Below are 17,776 nucleotides of genomic sequence, written 5' to 3' on the forward strand. Positions count from 1 at the left end.
AACAATATGTTTAAGAGCTTGTTCAACGTTATTGGCCAGTCTAGTGTTTATAACAGCTTGTGCGACGACATTTGCCAGTTTATTATTAAAATATGTACATATTGGCTGCTTTCAGGGAAAACGGGGCTTAATGCTGCATTAAAGTTATCTATATAACATAAATATGAGGATAAACAGTGCACACACATCTCGAACTGTGCTTTAAGACACACTCTTTATAAATTTGAATGGGTTGTGTTAATTTCAAACTTGCGATTTAAAAAGCTATAACATAATTTTGAAAACTGAGTTGCGTCTAAGATTATGCAATAGCGAACAACTTCATTGCCTTCGGCGCTTTGATAATATATATGTATTTGAATAAAACTAACATTAGTACGTTAAATATGTGTGTTTTTTGAAAAAGATGCTTTCTATGATATTTATTTATTTGTGTTCCTATCTGATGGAATGTCCGACTCTAACGTGGTATGTTCATTCGCCCCATATGAAAATGGGTAACACTATGCACGAATTCTCACAAAAATTGGCTTCAGCATTTCAGATCAGTAGTATTTGGTTTTTAAATAAAAAAGTAGTCACTTGTTGCACTTGTAATTATTGTATTTTTAGATAAATCGATCTAAATTTACCGATGAATTCCGTGCTGTTATGACATATACCGCATTTGTAAGCGTAAGTCTGGCATGGCAAGTTTCGCGTTCAAAATTGAAAGTGAACGACGAAAGATTTTAATGTCTATGCCCACAATTAAACTCACGTAGAAAAATAGAATTTCTTAAAAAACTTATGATTTATATTTGTTGTAATAGAAAACGATATTGCAAGAAAAATGCCTCCCCCCCAAAAAAAAAAAAACAAAAAAAAAAACAGTAAACAACTGTTCATCATTTATTTTGATTCGGCGCTGTCTTACTACGATAACGATGCCCCACTTTTAGTGGATATCGCCGTAATGCAACACAGACAGGCGACACGTACATACCTGTGCATGTACCGTTGACAACTATTCGTAACAGAACTCGCAAGATGTACGCCATACTCGCCTTAATCGCCTGTTTGGGGGTCTCCCTGGCCGCCCAGTGTTGTGTTCCCCCACAGTGGACTTCTCAGGCATCATTCCTGACCACAGTGGTCCGCAACGGGAAACCGTACTACAACAGGGTGAGTGGACCGATTAGCGGTAAATGCTTTAAGGCTGGTCGACATAAACCAACTGGTTTCAGTAAAGATACATGTATCCAGACATCAGTCACAAGGGAACTACCGCACGCATTTACTATTCAGGCTACGAGTCCCTTAACAGATAAAGTACTTTGTTTCATTGGAAAATCTGTTATGTGTCCTGTCAACGAAATTTTTATTTCTGGATATTTCTGGTCATTTATGAAAAAATCACATATTAAAGTGTTTTCATGTTATGGCTGATAGCGTAGTTAGTACATGTATAGCAACTCTGATCGCGATGTGTAATCGTTAACTTTGCATTGAAGCATTGCGTTAAGTAGAACAATGCCATTTTAAACGTGTACTGGTATTCGCTTCAGGGGACGCTTCTTATGGCGTATGACGCCGTGCGCCATCGCATTGGTCAATACGAGCATGTGGAACTAAACAGCGCCGCGAACACATTGGACATTGGTGTTCTTCTCGACTTCACGGCGGTGAGTTACCTTTCGTTGATAATACGTAGGGTGCCGTTTCGTTGTGCGCGCGCGTTACGAACGTTGTACAGTCTTAACCAGTCTTTTTCACCTTTAATCTAGAGGCAAGTTTGCTATATCAATAACATTTGTTGTTAAGAACCGGAAGTGGGTGATCAACTCCAAGACGGGCAAATGCTACACGATGCCTCTCAATCGGAAGCTCGATGACTTTATCGGCTGCGTCTCTGGTAAGCGGTAATGGCGCGGATATGTCTACATCAACAAATATTTAACCTGGTCAGTTTTGGCATTAACTCCGTAAGGCAAAAGTTCGTAATTGGGTTAGTGCCCAAGTTAAAACAACCATCGTACATAGAGATAGTATTTGAATTGTTCGCTGTTATTTTACGGCGGTCAGTTAACATACTGACACTAACTGGCAGACTATTGACTGGTAAACCATTACATAGTGCATCTTGTACACAGGGTGCAGGATCACGTGACGTTGTGGAGTTCACAATTACACGTTAATGGATGTAAACACACCGGTAAGTGCAGCTTTTTAAAAATAACTTTTTAAAACAATTTTTTCTTAAGAATTTCAACCAGTGCATAAAATACGTTTTTATGCTGCTTTTGGAAATGTGAAGTAAATGAAAATTACTCCATTCAATAAGCCCGTGTTATTGGCCAAACTTTGTATGTGTACCGCATTCATTTACCTGGTTATGCTGCACGTAACGTGACATTTTGTCACCGATTTTTACGTATTTAAGGAATTATTCTCAGTCTTAAGATATCGGCACAAACGGCAAGAAAAACAACGGTCTTTCATGCACTAAAGATGTTTGCAAATGTATTCCAATAACTTGAGCTATTTGCAAAGTGAAGTTCGCCGTGGCGTAATGGATAAGGTGTCCGCCTAGCGATCGGGAAGTCATGGGTTCGATCCCCACTCGGGGAGCGTTCTCTAGATCTTCCCCCAGACACCAAGTACTGGTTATAGGCCCAAGAAACGGACTATAGGGCGTTTTCCATAAGCCTGAGGCTTTCGATGCAATCGAGCTAAAATAAATAGGTTTAAAGTGAAGTTCTTAACGGTGTGTTTACATTCTGCCCAGTCCTTGTTTTAACCTTTGTGAACCCCGTTGATCCTGTCCCGTACAGGTAATTTAACACTGTCCGCCTTGAATCAGATAAAGGGGGAGAATGGCCATGCACATAATTTCATGACCAATTATCGCATACGTTATACGGCGACCTCTGGTCGATCGCTTTAACAACTAAGTCAGAAGGCCCGGCCGAATATGTTAGCCTCGTTTTGGGAATACTAGGCTTCGTGCATGTGCGAAAAGTGAAGTCCCAGATTAGCCTGTGCATTCCCCACAGGTTAATCGGGCACAACACGTTACGCTGTTGTTGTTTTTTTTCGTTTAAAGGATGTCTCTTCTAAACGAAAACCCAGTTTAGGCGGAAAGTGTCGCCCGTGAATAGCCTGTGCGGATTGTACAGGTTATTCTGAGACGACAAGCAAATGAATATAGTCCAGTTTTCCCAGAACGAGGCACAGTGTGATGTTTTGTAAGCTTCAGATGGTGTAGCGTAATTTGTACTTGCACTTAGCAGTTCTCTTCGTCTCAGTCAATCATTGCTTTAGTTTCAACGTACTGTACAGTCGCTAAAAATGCAGGTTATAATATATTTTCACAATTACAATAGGACATTTTTGCGTGACGCTCTTTTATCTTTGAAAATCGAATAAGTTGTCAAACCTGTTACGTCTTCAGAAAACGCTACGTTGGTTGGCAGCCAAGATTCCGTCGGGTTCGCCCCTAACGTCTTGAGGCTGAACACGTACTCGATGGATGGTCCTGGATTGCGCGAGTACGCGAGTTTTACTTCCGACGCGTGTGTGCCGGTCGGGGACACCGTCCGGGGAACTATCGACGGAAGTGAGTGCTCGCCGCTTTTACGTGAATTATCAGCCTTCGACTGGTTCCGAGTTTGAATCAAATTTCAGCCAAAGGACCATGTGATGCTGTTCGATTTTAAGTTATTGTCCGTATATCATGACTTTCAGTCGGTATACCCTAGCCTGAGCACAAAGTAATCATGGTGAGCTTTTGTGGTGGGTTGCTCTCTGGCGTTCGACGTCGTCCGTCGTGTGACGTCAGTCGTCAACAATCTGCTTCAAATGACATCCCCAAAAGCGCAGTTTTGACTTTTATGAAATTTCACAAATGATCCTTGGGTGACTGACTATCTTTAAACCTTATAAACGACACGAATTATATAGACATACACAACTTTAAAAGCATTCTATCGAAAAAACATTACACAGGTGAGTTATCTTAGCGATTGTGGCCTTCCTGTTTCGATGTACTGCTTCTATCCACTTATTTTTTTACTGTATATAAAATTAGTTGTAATTACCACTTAATGTACAAACTTACACTGATTTTTTTTTTAAAGTAACAAACCTCGACTCCTTTCAGATCCGACAGGATTTTACTTGTATATACCGGGCATGTGATGTCCGAGTAAACCAATAGATAGTTGTTCCATCATTTATATATCTCGTCCATTATTATCTTTTCACTGACATGTTCATGGAGAATATCCACTTCTACAACGTCTCCGCGGGCCTTCCTGTGGATGATCCCCTGGTAGTGCCGCCCCGCGGGTGTGAGGCCGCCAGCAACTTCGAGGGACAATTAGTACGTACCTTGCCGAGGTTAACTGACCTAAGCCTCTCGGACTTGATCCCTTTCCACACTATCCAGAAATGGCCATGGGGTCTCCCCGATGTTTCAAAACTTTGACAGAATCTGCTTTTCAGCTTGTATTATACACGATGACAAAACAACCCAGTGTGGCTCAGGTCTTAAGTTATCTTTCATGGACGGGAAATTGTTCAATGACTTATGTTTGAACACATTGTTTAGTTTGAACCCGGAGAGACTTAGTATATTCGATAACCTTCCTTCTCAATTCTGTCCATTACATACAATTACATTGTTATTTCTATTTATTCATATAACAATTTTGATCAATGCATAATGTCGTATTTATATTTGAAATGTGTAACTTTGTCAAGTTTACCATGTATGCCTTTTTCGCATGCTTGCATGTATACTTGAATAAAGTTTGCTTCAACTAACCCCGAGATTAAACCTAAGGAAGTGAATGTCTTGGTGTTTAGGTTGTAATGCATTTGATCAACCATCCTACAGATATGCCCGTTTAATAGAATATATTCCACACAGTTAATACTAGACATGTGTCCATTATATGAAAATTACTATTAATATCCCATAAATGAAAATGAAATGCAAAATCCAATCAATTACAATGTCTTACGTGAAACAATCTACTGAAAACTTATTTTCATACAAATACAAACGTCTTACCCCTTTTAACGCTTTGTAACGTGCATAATGTATGTACATTTGATACCAGTAGAAAGCCAACACGAGTCTCATTCTGGGAAAACTGGGTTAAATAAATATGCGTAGTGTCATCCTAGGCCGCTAAGGCTTATCAGGGACGACAATTTCCGCCTATATGGTATTTTTCGTTCAAATGGAGTCTCTTCTTATCGAAAGTCTAGATTAGGCCTCAAGTTGTGTCCCTTATTAGCCTGTGCGGACTGCACAAGCTAATCTGGTACGACACTTTACGAACATACATTAAGCTCAGTTTTCCCAGAACGAGGCTAAGATGACAGCCAACAAATAACGCTACCCTCCCTTGCAGCATTTCCACGGTGGGTCCAGCCTGATTGGCCGACGTTCGATGTTCAGAATCCTCGGCTTCTAGATCGCATCTGTGTCTTGTAATGTCGCCTAGAAATATTAAAATGTCTATTCTTTTTTCGCCGAGTGTGTTTGATTATAATCGTCAATATCGTTATCATCTTCATAAAGACCAGAAGCAGCAGTTTCATAATAGTAATTATCCACATCATAATCTATAGTTTCATCACTATCATGCTCCTTCCCATCCTGATCATCATACACATCAAAACTGTCGTAATCATCATCATCATCATCATCATCATCATCATCATCATCATCATCATCAACATCATCTGAAACGTCATCATTACATACTTTAAGAATCATGTTCATGTTCAATATAAGAAGTAAGTACACATTAAACAAAAAGGCATGCCTTCATCCAAACAAAATACTAGTAAATAAATAATTTATCAGGTTAAGAGGTTGCGCATTTGTTGTGGATATGGTGTCCACCCAGCGATCATGAGGTCACAGGTACGATCCCAACCCTGAGATCATCTTCAAGATCTTGGCTCAAGACCAAAAGCACTGCTTCTACCAAGTAAACAGACTCAACAGTGAAACAATAAAACTGAGAATAAGGACCCAATTAAGCTTAAATAAATATATTAAAATTCTAATTAATTTTATCGAACTAAATACCAAACAATACAATTATATATACATCAATGGCAGAACACTGAATAACATTGGCAAGTTGGGAAACACAAATAATGCCACTACTCTTACCCATTTCACATGCCAGAAGGGGTAAACATGTATACAGTCAATAACAATTTCAAAATACTTTTATTTCATACCAACAACGATCCATGAGTATTGTTCGAGACATATGCCTGATACAAAAAATCATAAGATGAGACTCTGCTTTTGCATTTAACTAGTATGAGCTTCGTTCTGGGAAAACAAGGCTTAATGCATGTGTGTGGACTACACAGGCTAATCTGGGACGACACTTTAAGCACATGCATTAAGTCCGGTTTTAATTCATTAGCTCATTTATCACATGCTGTTTCCCATGTAATATAACCATTACAATTTTTTTTATATTACAACATTTTAAAGCGTTTTCATTGACTTAGTTTTCGTTTATTGACCAATCGCATTTTGTTATTTTGCTGCAACGCGTCGAATGACGTCACGAAATGTAAACAACATTCGGGATTTATCATTATGTTTGCGTAAATATTTGTTTAATTTGCTCATTTAAAAACATGTGATAAAAAAGATCTGACACTCGTTGACATATCATACCATATTTTATTAAACTCGTCCAGGAAATTCGTTAGTAAGCTCGCCAAAATTCCTGAACTCGTTTAATAAAATATGGTATGATATGACAACTCGTGCCAGATCCTATATATATCATTCTTAGGTGCTAAGTTTTAAATGATGAACAAACGGGTCATAATCGCAAAAAGCGTTCACCTGAACACCAGCAAAAATGCATATCATACAGCTGTGACAAGTTTGAAAATCACCTGGGTAGAGACTTGTAAAGAAAAGTTTAGAGGCAATTGGGATCAAATTAAATAAAACATGCGTAATTGTTTTGAATTGTTAAGTCCCAGTACACTACGAAAATGGCTTTTTATTTATGTAAAATTGATTCAAAAACACTCCGTAACATGATAAACAATCTAAAATGTATAAACTAAGATTCTTACAACAAAAATGTCTAATACCTCTGCAACACTATCAGCTGTGTACAAGGGAAATTAATAACTTCAGAAGACCTGGATCAATGAGTACAGTAAAGTGTCTTTCACATCAAAACTGGATAGAAATGGCAAATTGGAAGTTTCAATTTTATCACTTGATAAACATGGTCCTGATTTCCTCCCCATATGTATAATATGTCTCAACACAAACTACAATGACTGACAGAGTGACTCCAATTTACCTCCTATATGTGGTGGAATAATTAGAAATTAAGCTAAGTGGAACAATAAAGCAAATGCAAAATTCATCAAAACGGATGTCACTGTCATATGTAAATATTACCTGTATCTATTATCACAAGCCAAAACAGCTAATGTAATAAAAATAACCGTCAGACAAAGTTAAATAATGTGTATGTTAACATGTCTACCTTGCAACCAGAATGTCTTTGGATAATGCCCACTTAAGGAGAGTCTTAAAATCTTTACAGAGACTCAAACTGACAAAGTATGGGTTCTTCCCATAAAATAGACTTGATCATGTCAAGCAAAGGTTTTGTTATGTATAAAAAAATCAAATAAAAAGGTTATAACTAGCTGCATGTTAAAGCCAACTGAACACATCATGGAACTGAGACAAGTTAATCCAGTTTGTCCAGTGATTTTCCAACTGGATCTGATTCCCCGAGATGCACAGTAAACCAGTCCATATCAGAGAGGGCAGTCTGAGTGTCCGCAGATAGAGGATTGTCCTGGATATCCAGTTCAACTAGAGCGGACATTGAATTGAGCCTCGAAACTTCCAGATCTGAAAATGTCCACAAGGAGTGATTACATGATCACTTTAAAATAATTTGAAAATTTGAATATGTGCTCTAGAAAAATTGGGCTTCATGAGTTTGCGTAAGGTGCCGTCCCACATTAGCCTGTGCATTCTACACAGGCTTATCACTTTCCGTCTGGATATCTATTAAGAAAAGACTTCGTTTAAACAAAAACTCCAATCAAAGCAGAGTGTCGTCCCAGCCAATCAAAGCAGAGTGTCGTCCCAGATTAGCCTGTGCAGACTGAATGCACTTGATTTTTCACAGTGGTCATAAACGTGATGGCGCAAATGTGAAAATTATACTTCGACTTACACTTCGGCAAAATTCTGTCATTCCACAATAGAACAATTATCTATTGTAAAATGTTTTTTCAAATAAATTATCATTGAAGTTTATATGACATATCCCAGAGTAAAAATAAGCACACTGTCATTCTGAATAACAGTAGATTTTGTTTTAAAGTACATTTAATTAATGAGGTCGCAATAATGTTAGGGACATGGTGCCCATCTTGAGACAGATCTGTCCTAGATCTAACCCAGGGAGAGATCTCAAGACCTTAAACTCTAAAATGCATTTGAGCTTTAACCAGAGATGTGTTTGTCAGAAACGCAATGTCCCATATTGCACTGCTTTGAAATAAAATTTCAATATATCATTAGGCAGGTTTAGAAATTATCTCCCTTTTAAAGCTTATTACTTCCCTTGGATTGTATTGAGATACACATGCATGCCAAATATCAAGTTGCTATCTTCAATATTCCAAAATTTATGACCAAACTTTATCGAAGATTAACGTTTTGGTTAAAGTTTTGGGACACACACATACAATGAATGAATGACAGACAGACAGGCCAAAAACAATATGCCCCCGATCTTTTGATCCGGGGGCATAAAAAAAGGTTAAAACTTACTGTTCTGAAAAATTGTTTTATAAATATACATTTGGGGTAATGCTAAAAATGTTCTTAATGGCATATTTTCTTGAAAACCTCTCTGCATACTACATACCATTGCACAAAGCATACTTTGTATGACATATGATACTATTATAAACAAATACAGTATGGTTTTAGAACTCACTGACAATTGTACCTGTTATTTTATTGTCTCTCAAAGATAGATTTTTCAGTTTGGGGCAGTCACATACAGGCAGAGGGAAGGTGTCGAAGATGTTACTCGTGAGGTCAAGCCGTTCAAGCTCCTCAAGATCTCGGATCTCTTCAGGCAGGGATGATAACTTGTTGCCCTGGAGATTTAATTCTGAAGTAGTGAAATGAACTACTAACTTCATGATGAGTTTTTTTTCATTAAGATGTGATTTGATTTTATTATATAATATGAAAATCAGCTTACACATGAGTTTTTCCTTTGTAGAAAAACGTTTACTAAAGCCATGCATAAAAACAAATGTATAGGCAGTCCCAAACAAAATATAGTCAATAAGGATAATTTTGGTATCAAAATTAGTACACACTGTTAAAGGCTTGTTCAATATGCCTATTTATTTGCTGAATATCAACATTATTGAAGGCCTACACAGGATTACAAAATATAAATAAACAACTTTCAGTTTACTTTGAAAAAAAACCTACAAGGCTGGAATAATTAATTGTGAATTTGTCAGGGTTTTCCACGAGTACACATGGATAAAATTAAAAATATACATATACATGTATATGGCTTTTGAACAAACATCCATAACGCATTTTCACAAACTCAAAATAAGCTCAAGGCAAAATGTCATCATCTTTAAACTGGGGATTTAATGTGCAAACAATCATATGAAAATACTGTTCACAATTTTATCTAACCTTCCTACCTTCAAGAAGTGGAAATTTAGAGAAAAACTTTGATGGAATTCTCTTCAGAGAATTGCTGCTAAGGTCACAGGTTGTTATGGAAACACCTTTCAACATCAAGTAACATCCATCTGGAATCTTCAGCAATTCACACTTTGATAAATCTGCAAGAAAATTCAGTAACAGTGTAACTTCTTGATAGTTTACATGCTACTCCAGAGCTGAGTCATAAAACTACCTTACAGTCGCTATATGAAGGCATCAGAATTTGCATTACCATCTATGTCAGCTTTCATCTTTAGATTTAACACTGAAAACTTATAGATGAACTCTTATACCAATATAGCTTAGAGCAACCCATGCATAGAGCCGATAAGTACTTTCCATAGGAATTTTTTCAGACGCTCCGGAGCTGCCCCCTCCACACATTTTGTTTACATTTGTAGTCAAATGACATTATTTGGTGCCTTATGACTCTTAAAAAATCTATAAAGTCATTGATAACGATATATATTTTTTTAACTGCTTGAACCCATTCCCAATAGATATCCCTATCTATATCTTTATCGACTCTATCAATTACTGCAAACTTACTACTTTTCCCGTCTCTATTCATTACCCAATCATCCCTTCTATTCCATCTTTAAAAGAAAATTCTATAACATATTGACGATAAAAGTTATCAAGTATTTTACAAAAACAACTGTTCGCCATTTTTCTTACGTATCTAAAGATTGGATGAAATCTTGATGATAAGAGTGTTGGTACCTACATAGAGAAGAGTTCTGGTACCTACATAGGGAATGTTTCTGCTACCTACATAGAGAAGAGTTCTGGTACATTCATACAGAAGAGTTTTGGTACAAACATACAGAAGAGTTCTGGTAAATACATACAGAAGAGTTCAGATACATACCCCCAGAAGAGTTCTGGTACTTACATACAGAAGAGTTCTGGTACATACACAGAGAAGAGATCTGGTACCTACATAGAGAAGAATTCTGGTACATCCATAGAGAATAGTTCTGGTACCTACATAGAGAATAGTTCTGCTACCTACATAGAGAAAAGTTCTGATACATACATAGAGCAGCGTTATGGCTCATACATAGAGGAGAGATCTGGTACATGCCCAGAGAAGAGTTCTGGTACCAACATAGAGAAGAGTTCTGGTACCCACAAAGAGAAGAGTTCTGGTACCCACATAGAGAAGAGTTCTGGTACCCACAAAGAGAAGAGTTCTGGTACCCACATAGAGAAAAGTTCTGGTACCCATATAGAGAAGAGTTTTGGTACCCACATAGAGAAGAGTTCTGCTACCCACATAGAGAAGAGTTCTGGTACCTACATAGGGAAGAGTTCTGGTACCCACATAGAGAAGAGTTCTGGTACCCACATAGAGAAGAGTTTTGGTACCCACATATAGAAGAGTACTGGTTCATGCCCAGAGAAGAGTTTTGGTACCCACATAGAGAAGAGTTCTGGTACCCACATAGAGAAGAGTTCTGGTACCTACATAGAGAAGAGTTTTGGTACCCACATATAGAAGAGTTCTGGTTCATGCCCAGAGAAGAGTTTTGGTACCCACATAGAGAAGAGTTCTGGTACCCACATAGAGAAGAGTTTTGGTACCCACATAGAGAAGAGTTCTGGTTCATGCCCAGAGAAGAGTTCTGGTACCCACATAGGGAAAAGTTCTGGTACCCACATAGAGAAGAGTTCTGGTACATATATACATAAGAGTTCTGGTACATAAATATAGAAGATTTCTGGTACAAACACAGAGAAGAGTTCTGGTACATAAATAGTGAGGATTTATGGTACATACATAAAGAAGAGTTATGGTACCTACATAGAGAAGAGTTCTGGTACCTACATAGAGAAGAGTTCTGGTACCCACATAGAGAACAGTTCTGGTACCCACATTGAGAAAAGTTCTGGTACATACATACATACAAGTTCTGAAACATAAATAGAAAAGAGCTCTGGTACAAACATACATGTACAGAAGAGTTCTGGTACATACATATAAGAGTTCTGGTGCAAAAATAGTGAAGATTTCTGGTACAGACATAGAGAAGAGTTCTGGTACCAACATAGAGAAGAGTTCTGGTACATATACATAGAGAAGAGTTCTGGAACATAAATAGTGAGGATTTCTGGTACATACATAGAGAAGAGTTATGGTACCTACATAGAGAAGAGTTATGGTACCTACATAAAGAAGAGTTCTGGTACATACATACAGAAGAGTTCTGGTACCTACATAGGGAATAGTTCTGGTACCTACATAGAGAAGGGTGCTGGTACCTACATAGAGAAGAGTTCTGGAACATACAGAGAGAAGAGTTCTGTTACATACATACAGAATAGTTCTGGTACATACATACAGAAGAGTTCTGGTACGTACACAGAAAAGAGTTCTGGTACATACATAGAGAAGAGTTCTAGTATCTACATAGAGAAGAGTTATGGTACATATAGAGATAAGAGTTCTGGTACAGAGAAATGTTCTGATACATATATAGAGAAAAGAGTTATGGAACATATGTAGAGGCCGCATACAAAAAAGGCCGAATACCAAAAAGGCCTTTCCAAAAAGGCCCCAAAGCGTACCAAAAAGGCCAAAAAATGAACCAAAAAGGCCTTAAAGCAATTCTTGTTATTTTAGGTTTCAAATTGTGTTTACAAACAAATTCACATAAATCAATAAAAAAATTATGGAATAAGTCATAAAACAGGTATGAAGTTTATTATTTTCTTTATTTGTTGTTTTTGTTTAAATATACATTTACGATTTATACAGTCAATGTACAAGCACAGTCACACAATTTATATAACAAAATATACAGTTACAAGCAAACATTTACAGACGATATACAGTCACACTGACAAAATACAACATAATAATATTGTTAAACATGTGAATGCTATTTTTTATTAAATCAAAATGGAGTACGACATAAAACATATATGAAGTTTTTTATTTTCTTTATTACAAAATATACATAATTTCAATTAATTGAAAATGGAGTACGTCACATACAACATGTATAAAGTTTTTAATTTTCTTTTTAACAAAATATACATAATTTCTATTAACTTCAATTACAAAATAATATTGTTTAACATTTGAATTCTATTTTCTATTAAATCAAAATGGAGTACGACATAAAACCTGTATAAACTTTTTTATTTACTTTATTACAAAAAATGCATTTACAACAAAAATTACATAGAATATACAGTCAACGTGACAAAATACAACAGAATTTAAACTACATCATAAAATATACATGTGCATTACTCCAGCACAACACTGTACACTTGACCGACCTTGGCCAGGAACTCAGAGAAGGTGCATTGTTTCGCCTCATACTTGTCACATCAATTAGAAATCGAAAGCGGTCTCTATAATAAGATACTACACAAAAATAGAAAATTTAAGTTTGCAAAAATATTGTGACTAAGTAAACGAACAATTTGTATGATTTCATTTTGCAGACTTTGATTATAAAATTAACGGCTATGAAGTAGATTAATGTTGAGTAATACAGTGGTTACTGCGTAACACAGACGTCATCAGCCGAGTTCCCATCAGTCATCAGGTGTTTCGCCCCTTATCTCGGAACACCCTCTTGATGGCGGGGCAGCAGTGGTGATCAATCACTGCTCGTCTGTGATGGCTTCCATGTCGTTTCATTGCGTCGTAGCCAGAGCCAACTGGACGCTCTCTCTGCCGCCTTGCCAAGGGCCCGTACAGAGCTTTTCCTAGCGCTGCCTTTGATGCCCAAAGCTCCTAGCGCTTTCCACACAGATTGTGCAGGGAAGCCCCTACATCCTACTTCTACAGGGAAGATCCAGGTGGTGTACCCTCTCTCCCTGCACATGTCTGCCAGTTCTTGGTACTTTGACCGCTTCCTTTCATTTGCTTCATCAGTTCTTTCTTCCCAAGGGACAGTCAGTTCCAGGAGTATCATCTTTTTTGGAGCTGTTGACCAGATGACTATATCAGGGCGTAGGTTTGTTTGAACAACATCTGGGAATACAAGTTTCTGTTGGAGATCAACCTTCATCTCCCAGTGTCTGGCCTCTTGTAGCAGGCTTGTGTTCTGGCTACCCTTTGCCTTCTGTCCTTCCCTGACAAAGTTGATGTAACCTGGCCCTTTGGTGTTGATTTGCCGCTCCTTCCTTCTTTCTTGCTCCAGGATGTCGGCAAGCACTCGCAGGACTTGGTCATGCCTCCATCTGTAACGACCTTGAGAGAGAGCAACAGGACAGGATGAGAGTACATGTGCTAGTGTCCCTCTCTGGCTGCATAGTGGACAGCTTGGGTCGTCACTAAGCTTCCATCTTTCAAGGTTTGTTGGTGTTGGCAAAAGATCATATACTGATCTCAGTAAAAAGGACAGCTGGAGGGGTTCATACTGCCAGAGTTCACTCCATGTCAGCTTTCTCTCTGGCAGATTCCATCGACTCCAACAACCTTGTTGGCCCATCTGCACAGATCTTGCAGACCGATGGGTATCTTCTGACCTTCTGATTTCCTGTTGTACCATGGAGCGTCTTTCCTGGCTGTCTGCCTTTTCCCATCGGGGCTGTTGCCCATGCCCTAGGCCTTCCCGACCTTTGTTGGTAGCTCCAACAATGACCTGGTGGTGCAGACTACTCTCGGCTTGTTCAACTGCCTTGCTTGCCGACCACTTCCTCCCTGTTCGGATTTCTATTCCAGCTTTACTTATCTTCTGGTCTGCTGAGTCCCGTAGTGTTAGGAACAGCCTTGCTTTTGCTACCTTGTATTCCTCTACTAGGGATGTCAGTGGCATCTGCAGCTTTGTACACCTTCCATATAGTCCTATGGAGCTGAACGATGGTGGCAGCCCTAGCCATCTTCTTATGTGCTTGCTTACTGCCTGTTCGAGTTGCTCCACTAGACTCACTGGTATCTCGTTGACCATCAGTGGCCAAACAAGCCTTGGTAGTAGACCGTGCTGATAGATCCAGGACTTGAACTTCCCTGGTAGTTCTGCTCTGTCAATTCTCCGGAGACCTTCCTCAAGTTGTTGCCGGATTCTTCCTTTGCTGCTCTTGTCTGAGAGTGTAGAATCAAACCATTTACCTAGGCACTTGATTGGGTTATCTACCAATGATGGGATTTCCTCGCCTTGGATGAATAACTTGAACTGTGTCGTGATCTTTCCCTTCTTTACTACCAGACACCTGGACTTCTTTGGCTTAAAAACCATTCTTGCCCATGTCACAGTCTCATCTAGGGCTTTCAGGATCCATCTAGCTTGGATATGGGTTTCTGTGGTTGTGGTGAGATCATCCATGAATCCTCTGTTTGCTGGTAGACGGATGCCTGCGTTGGTAAGTGGCCCTCGTGTTTCTCTTTCCCCTGCTCTCAGGATCATATTCATTCCCATAACAAAGAGAATCACGGAAATAGAACAGCCTGTGACTATACCCTTTTCGAGCGATATCCAAGATGTTGTGAAGCTCTTGCATGAGAACCTGAGGTGGATATTGCTGTAGTAGCTCCGTATGAGGCTTCTTGCATGCTCCGGTACATGGTAATGCTGTAGTGCTTCTTGGATTAGCTGGTGGGGGATGGAGCCATAGGCGTTGGCGAGGTCTAGCCACACAATCATCAGGTTCTTCTTGTTTATTCTAGCCTCGTGAAGCAGTTGAGTGAGGGCACTTGTGTGTTCAACACACCCTGAGAATCCAGGGATGCCACCCTTCTGCACTGATGTATCAATGTAGGTGTTGGTGGTCATGTATATGGTAAGCCGTCTTGCCAAGATAGAGAAAAATATCTTCCCTTCGACACTGAGAAGTGAGATGGTTCGAAATTGCTTGACATTCTTTGAGTCTTTCTCTTTAGGGGCAAAACAGCCCTCTGCTGCCTGCCAGCATTCAGGAACCGAGCCTTTCTTCCATACAGCTCTAAGGAGGAGCCAAAGTCTTCTCAGCAGCTTTGGGCATTTCTTGTAGACCTTGTATGGAATACCACTTGGGCCAGGAGCAGAGCAGGCTCTTGCTTTCTTGACAACGTCTTTGACTTCTTGGAGTGTTGGCTCTTTCAGGTCCAATGGGAACTGTGGGTGATCGGCAGGTGTTATCTTGTCACAGTCACCTAAAGGCTGGGCCCCTTCTGGGTCGGAGTGGACTTCTCTTAGGTACTGGGCTACTTCCTCCTGGTCACTTTGAAGGCTACCTCCCCTCTCTTCGCCAAGCAAAGTCTTGGTGAACTTGTACGGGTTTGCGATGAAAGCTGCCCTTTTCCTTGTTCGTTCTCTACGTTTCCTCCGAAGTCGTTCTGCTGTTGTCAAGATTTTCAATCTAGATCTAAGCTCTTCTCTAAGCTTCGCCAGTCCCTTCCTTTCTACTTCATTGGCCTTCTTGTATCTCTTTCTCAGGGAATTAAGCTCTTCCCTGACCTTCTTCTTTTCACGTTCCCTCCTGTTTGGGTTAGGAGCTGGTTTCGGCTGACTCTCCTTTCCATCAGTGCCGAATCGTTCAAGACCCAGTGAGTAGACTAGGGTGGTCAAGACGTTGATTTTCCTTTCTACCCTACCTTGGAGAGTGGTCTGAAGGATAATGTCAAGATCGTTGTCGAACATATCCCACTTCTTGTCATTGGTTCTTGGCCAAGATATCTTCTGGCGTTTAATGATGTTGGGGACTTTCCTTCTGTCTTTTGTTGACCATTGGTCTGTGCTCTGTTCATTGGGAGTGACAGCCGGGCTTTCTCTAGCCTTAGGGGGAAATATTGGGGATTCTTCTCCTATGAATTGGCTGAAGATTGGAGACTCTTCTGTCTTGTCTGTCTGAGTCATCAGCAGTTCATCCTCTGAACTGTTCCCAACTGCTTTTTCTGTCTCTGCTAAGGATTCTAAGGACTGCAATTCTTCAGGCGAGCAACCACTTCCAGTTAGTGACAAAACTGGTGCTGAGAGACTTCTGGTACTATGGTTGGCCACCGGACCAGTCTTCTCCCTCGTCTTATCAGGTAACCCTTTGCGTTGCCTCAATCTATCAGGTTGCTGACAGTTGCTCCTCGCCTGGTGAATCTTTAGCCCTCGAAAGTTTTTGCAGACTTTCCCACATGCACAGGCCACTGTATCGGTCATTGTCCGTTGTTCTTTCCTTGTCGATTCCATTGTGTCCGTCCGGTTGGGTCTCTCATCCTCCCCCCCTCTCGGGAGACCCTGGGGGTGTTTTCCGTCATTTGTTGTTGTAGCTCGTGTAGGTTGTTCCCTCACAGGAACAGCCAGGTGGGGTGCCGGTCCACCTAGCACCTGTTCTAGTCTTTCCTAGATGCCATCTGTCTGTCCAGCGTCGCCATTCTTTCATGGTTGTCATCCAGCCTTTCCTGGAAGTCACTGGGGATACCAGGTAAACATGTTGAGTAATACAGTGGTTACTGCGTAACACAGACGTCATCAGCCGAGTTCCCATCAGTCATCAGGTGTTTCGCCCCTTATCTCGGAACACCCTCTTGATGGCGGGGCAGCAGTGGTGATCAATCACTGCTCGTCTGTGATGGCTTCCATGTCGTTTCATTGCGTCATAGCCAGAGCCAACTGGACGCTCTCTCTGCCGCCTTGCCAAGGGCCCGTACAGAGCTTTTCCTAGCGCTGCCTTTGATGCCCAAAGCTCCTAGCGCTTTCCACACAGATTGTGCAGGGAAGCCCCTACATCCTACTTCTACAGGGAAGATCCAGGTGGTGTACCCTCTCTCCCTGCACATGTCTGCCAGTTCTTGGTACTTTGACCGCTTCCTTTCATAAAAAGTTATGACTATTTAGTAGATATGATAATTATATGCAGCATAACTATTCAATGATAATAAAAAAATATTGTATGGCATTTTTGGTAAACCATGAGGCCTTTTTAGTTCACTTATGCAGCCTTTTTGGTGCGGCCTTTTTGGTAAAAGGCCTTTCTGGTACTTGAACATGTAGAGCATACCGGTAGTTATGGTACATATTCATAGAGAAGAGTTCTGGTACATACACATAGAAGAGTTCTGGT

The 17,776-nt window shown here is 39.8% G+C and overlaps 4 protein-coding genes across 4 annotated transcripts; 2 read left to right on the plus strand and 2 right to left on the minus strand.

Moving 5' to 3' along the window:
* Positions 1-927: 927 nt before the first annotated feature.
* Positions 928-5,521, plus strand: LOC127866875 (uncharacterized). Its single transcript, XM_052407703.1, has 6 exons — positions 928-1,164; positions 1,548-1,664; positions 1,804-1,894; positions 3,434-3,598; positions 4,248-4,363; positions 5,403-5,521. Exons 1-6 carry the CDS (start codon positions 1,030-1,032, stop codon positions 5,463-5,465), a joined length of 687 nt encoding a protein of 228 aa, XP_052263663.1. The 5' UTR covers positions 928-1,029; the 3' UTR covers positions 5,466-5,521.
* A 2,227-nt stretch (positions 5,522-7,748) lies between these two features.
* Positions 7,749-10,032, minus strand: LOC127869699 (leucine-rich repeat and death domain-containing protein 1-like). The gene is made up of 4 exons (XM_052412354.1): positions 10,014-10,032; positions 9,757-9,900; positions 9,030-9,197; positions 7,749-7,915 (listed from the first exon to the last, which is right to left on the minus strand). Exons 1-4 carry the CDS (start codon positions 10,030-10,032, stop codon positions 7,749-7,751), a joined length of 498 nt encoding a protein of 165 aa, XP_052268314.1.
* Positions 10,033-10,186: 154 nt separating this feature from the next.
* Positions 10,187-12,290, plus strand: LOC127869700 (hornerin-like). Its single transcript, XM_052412355.1, has 6 exons — positions 10,187-10,199; positions 10,513-11,148; positions 11,185-11,268; positions 11,305-11,460; positions 11,593-11,676; positions 11,911-12,290. The coding sequence occupies exons 1-6, from the start codon at positions 10,187-10,189 to the stop codon at positions 12,288-12,290; spliced, it is 1,353 nt and encodes a 450-aa protein (XP_052268315.1).
* A 1,108-nt stretch (positions 12,291-13,398) lies between these two features.
* LOC127869701 (uncharacterized) lies at positions 13,399-16,872 on the minus strand. Its single transcript, XM_052412356.1, has one exon. It carries the CDS (start codon positions 16,870-16,872, stop codon positions 13,399-13,401), a length of 3,474 nt encoding a protein of 1,157 aa, XP_052268316.1.
* Positions 16,873-17,776: the final 904 nt, after the last annotated feature.

This window comes from Dreissena polymorpha, chromosome 2, assembly GCF_020536995.1.
Source record: "Dreissena polymorpha isolate Duluth1 chromosome 2, UMN_Dpol_1.0, whole genome shotgun sequence".
Classification (NCBI taxonomy): domain Eukaryota; kingdom Metazoa; phylum Mollusca; class Bivalvia; order Myida; family Dreissenidae; genus Dreissena; species Dreissena polymorpha.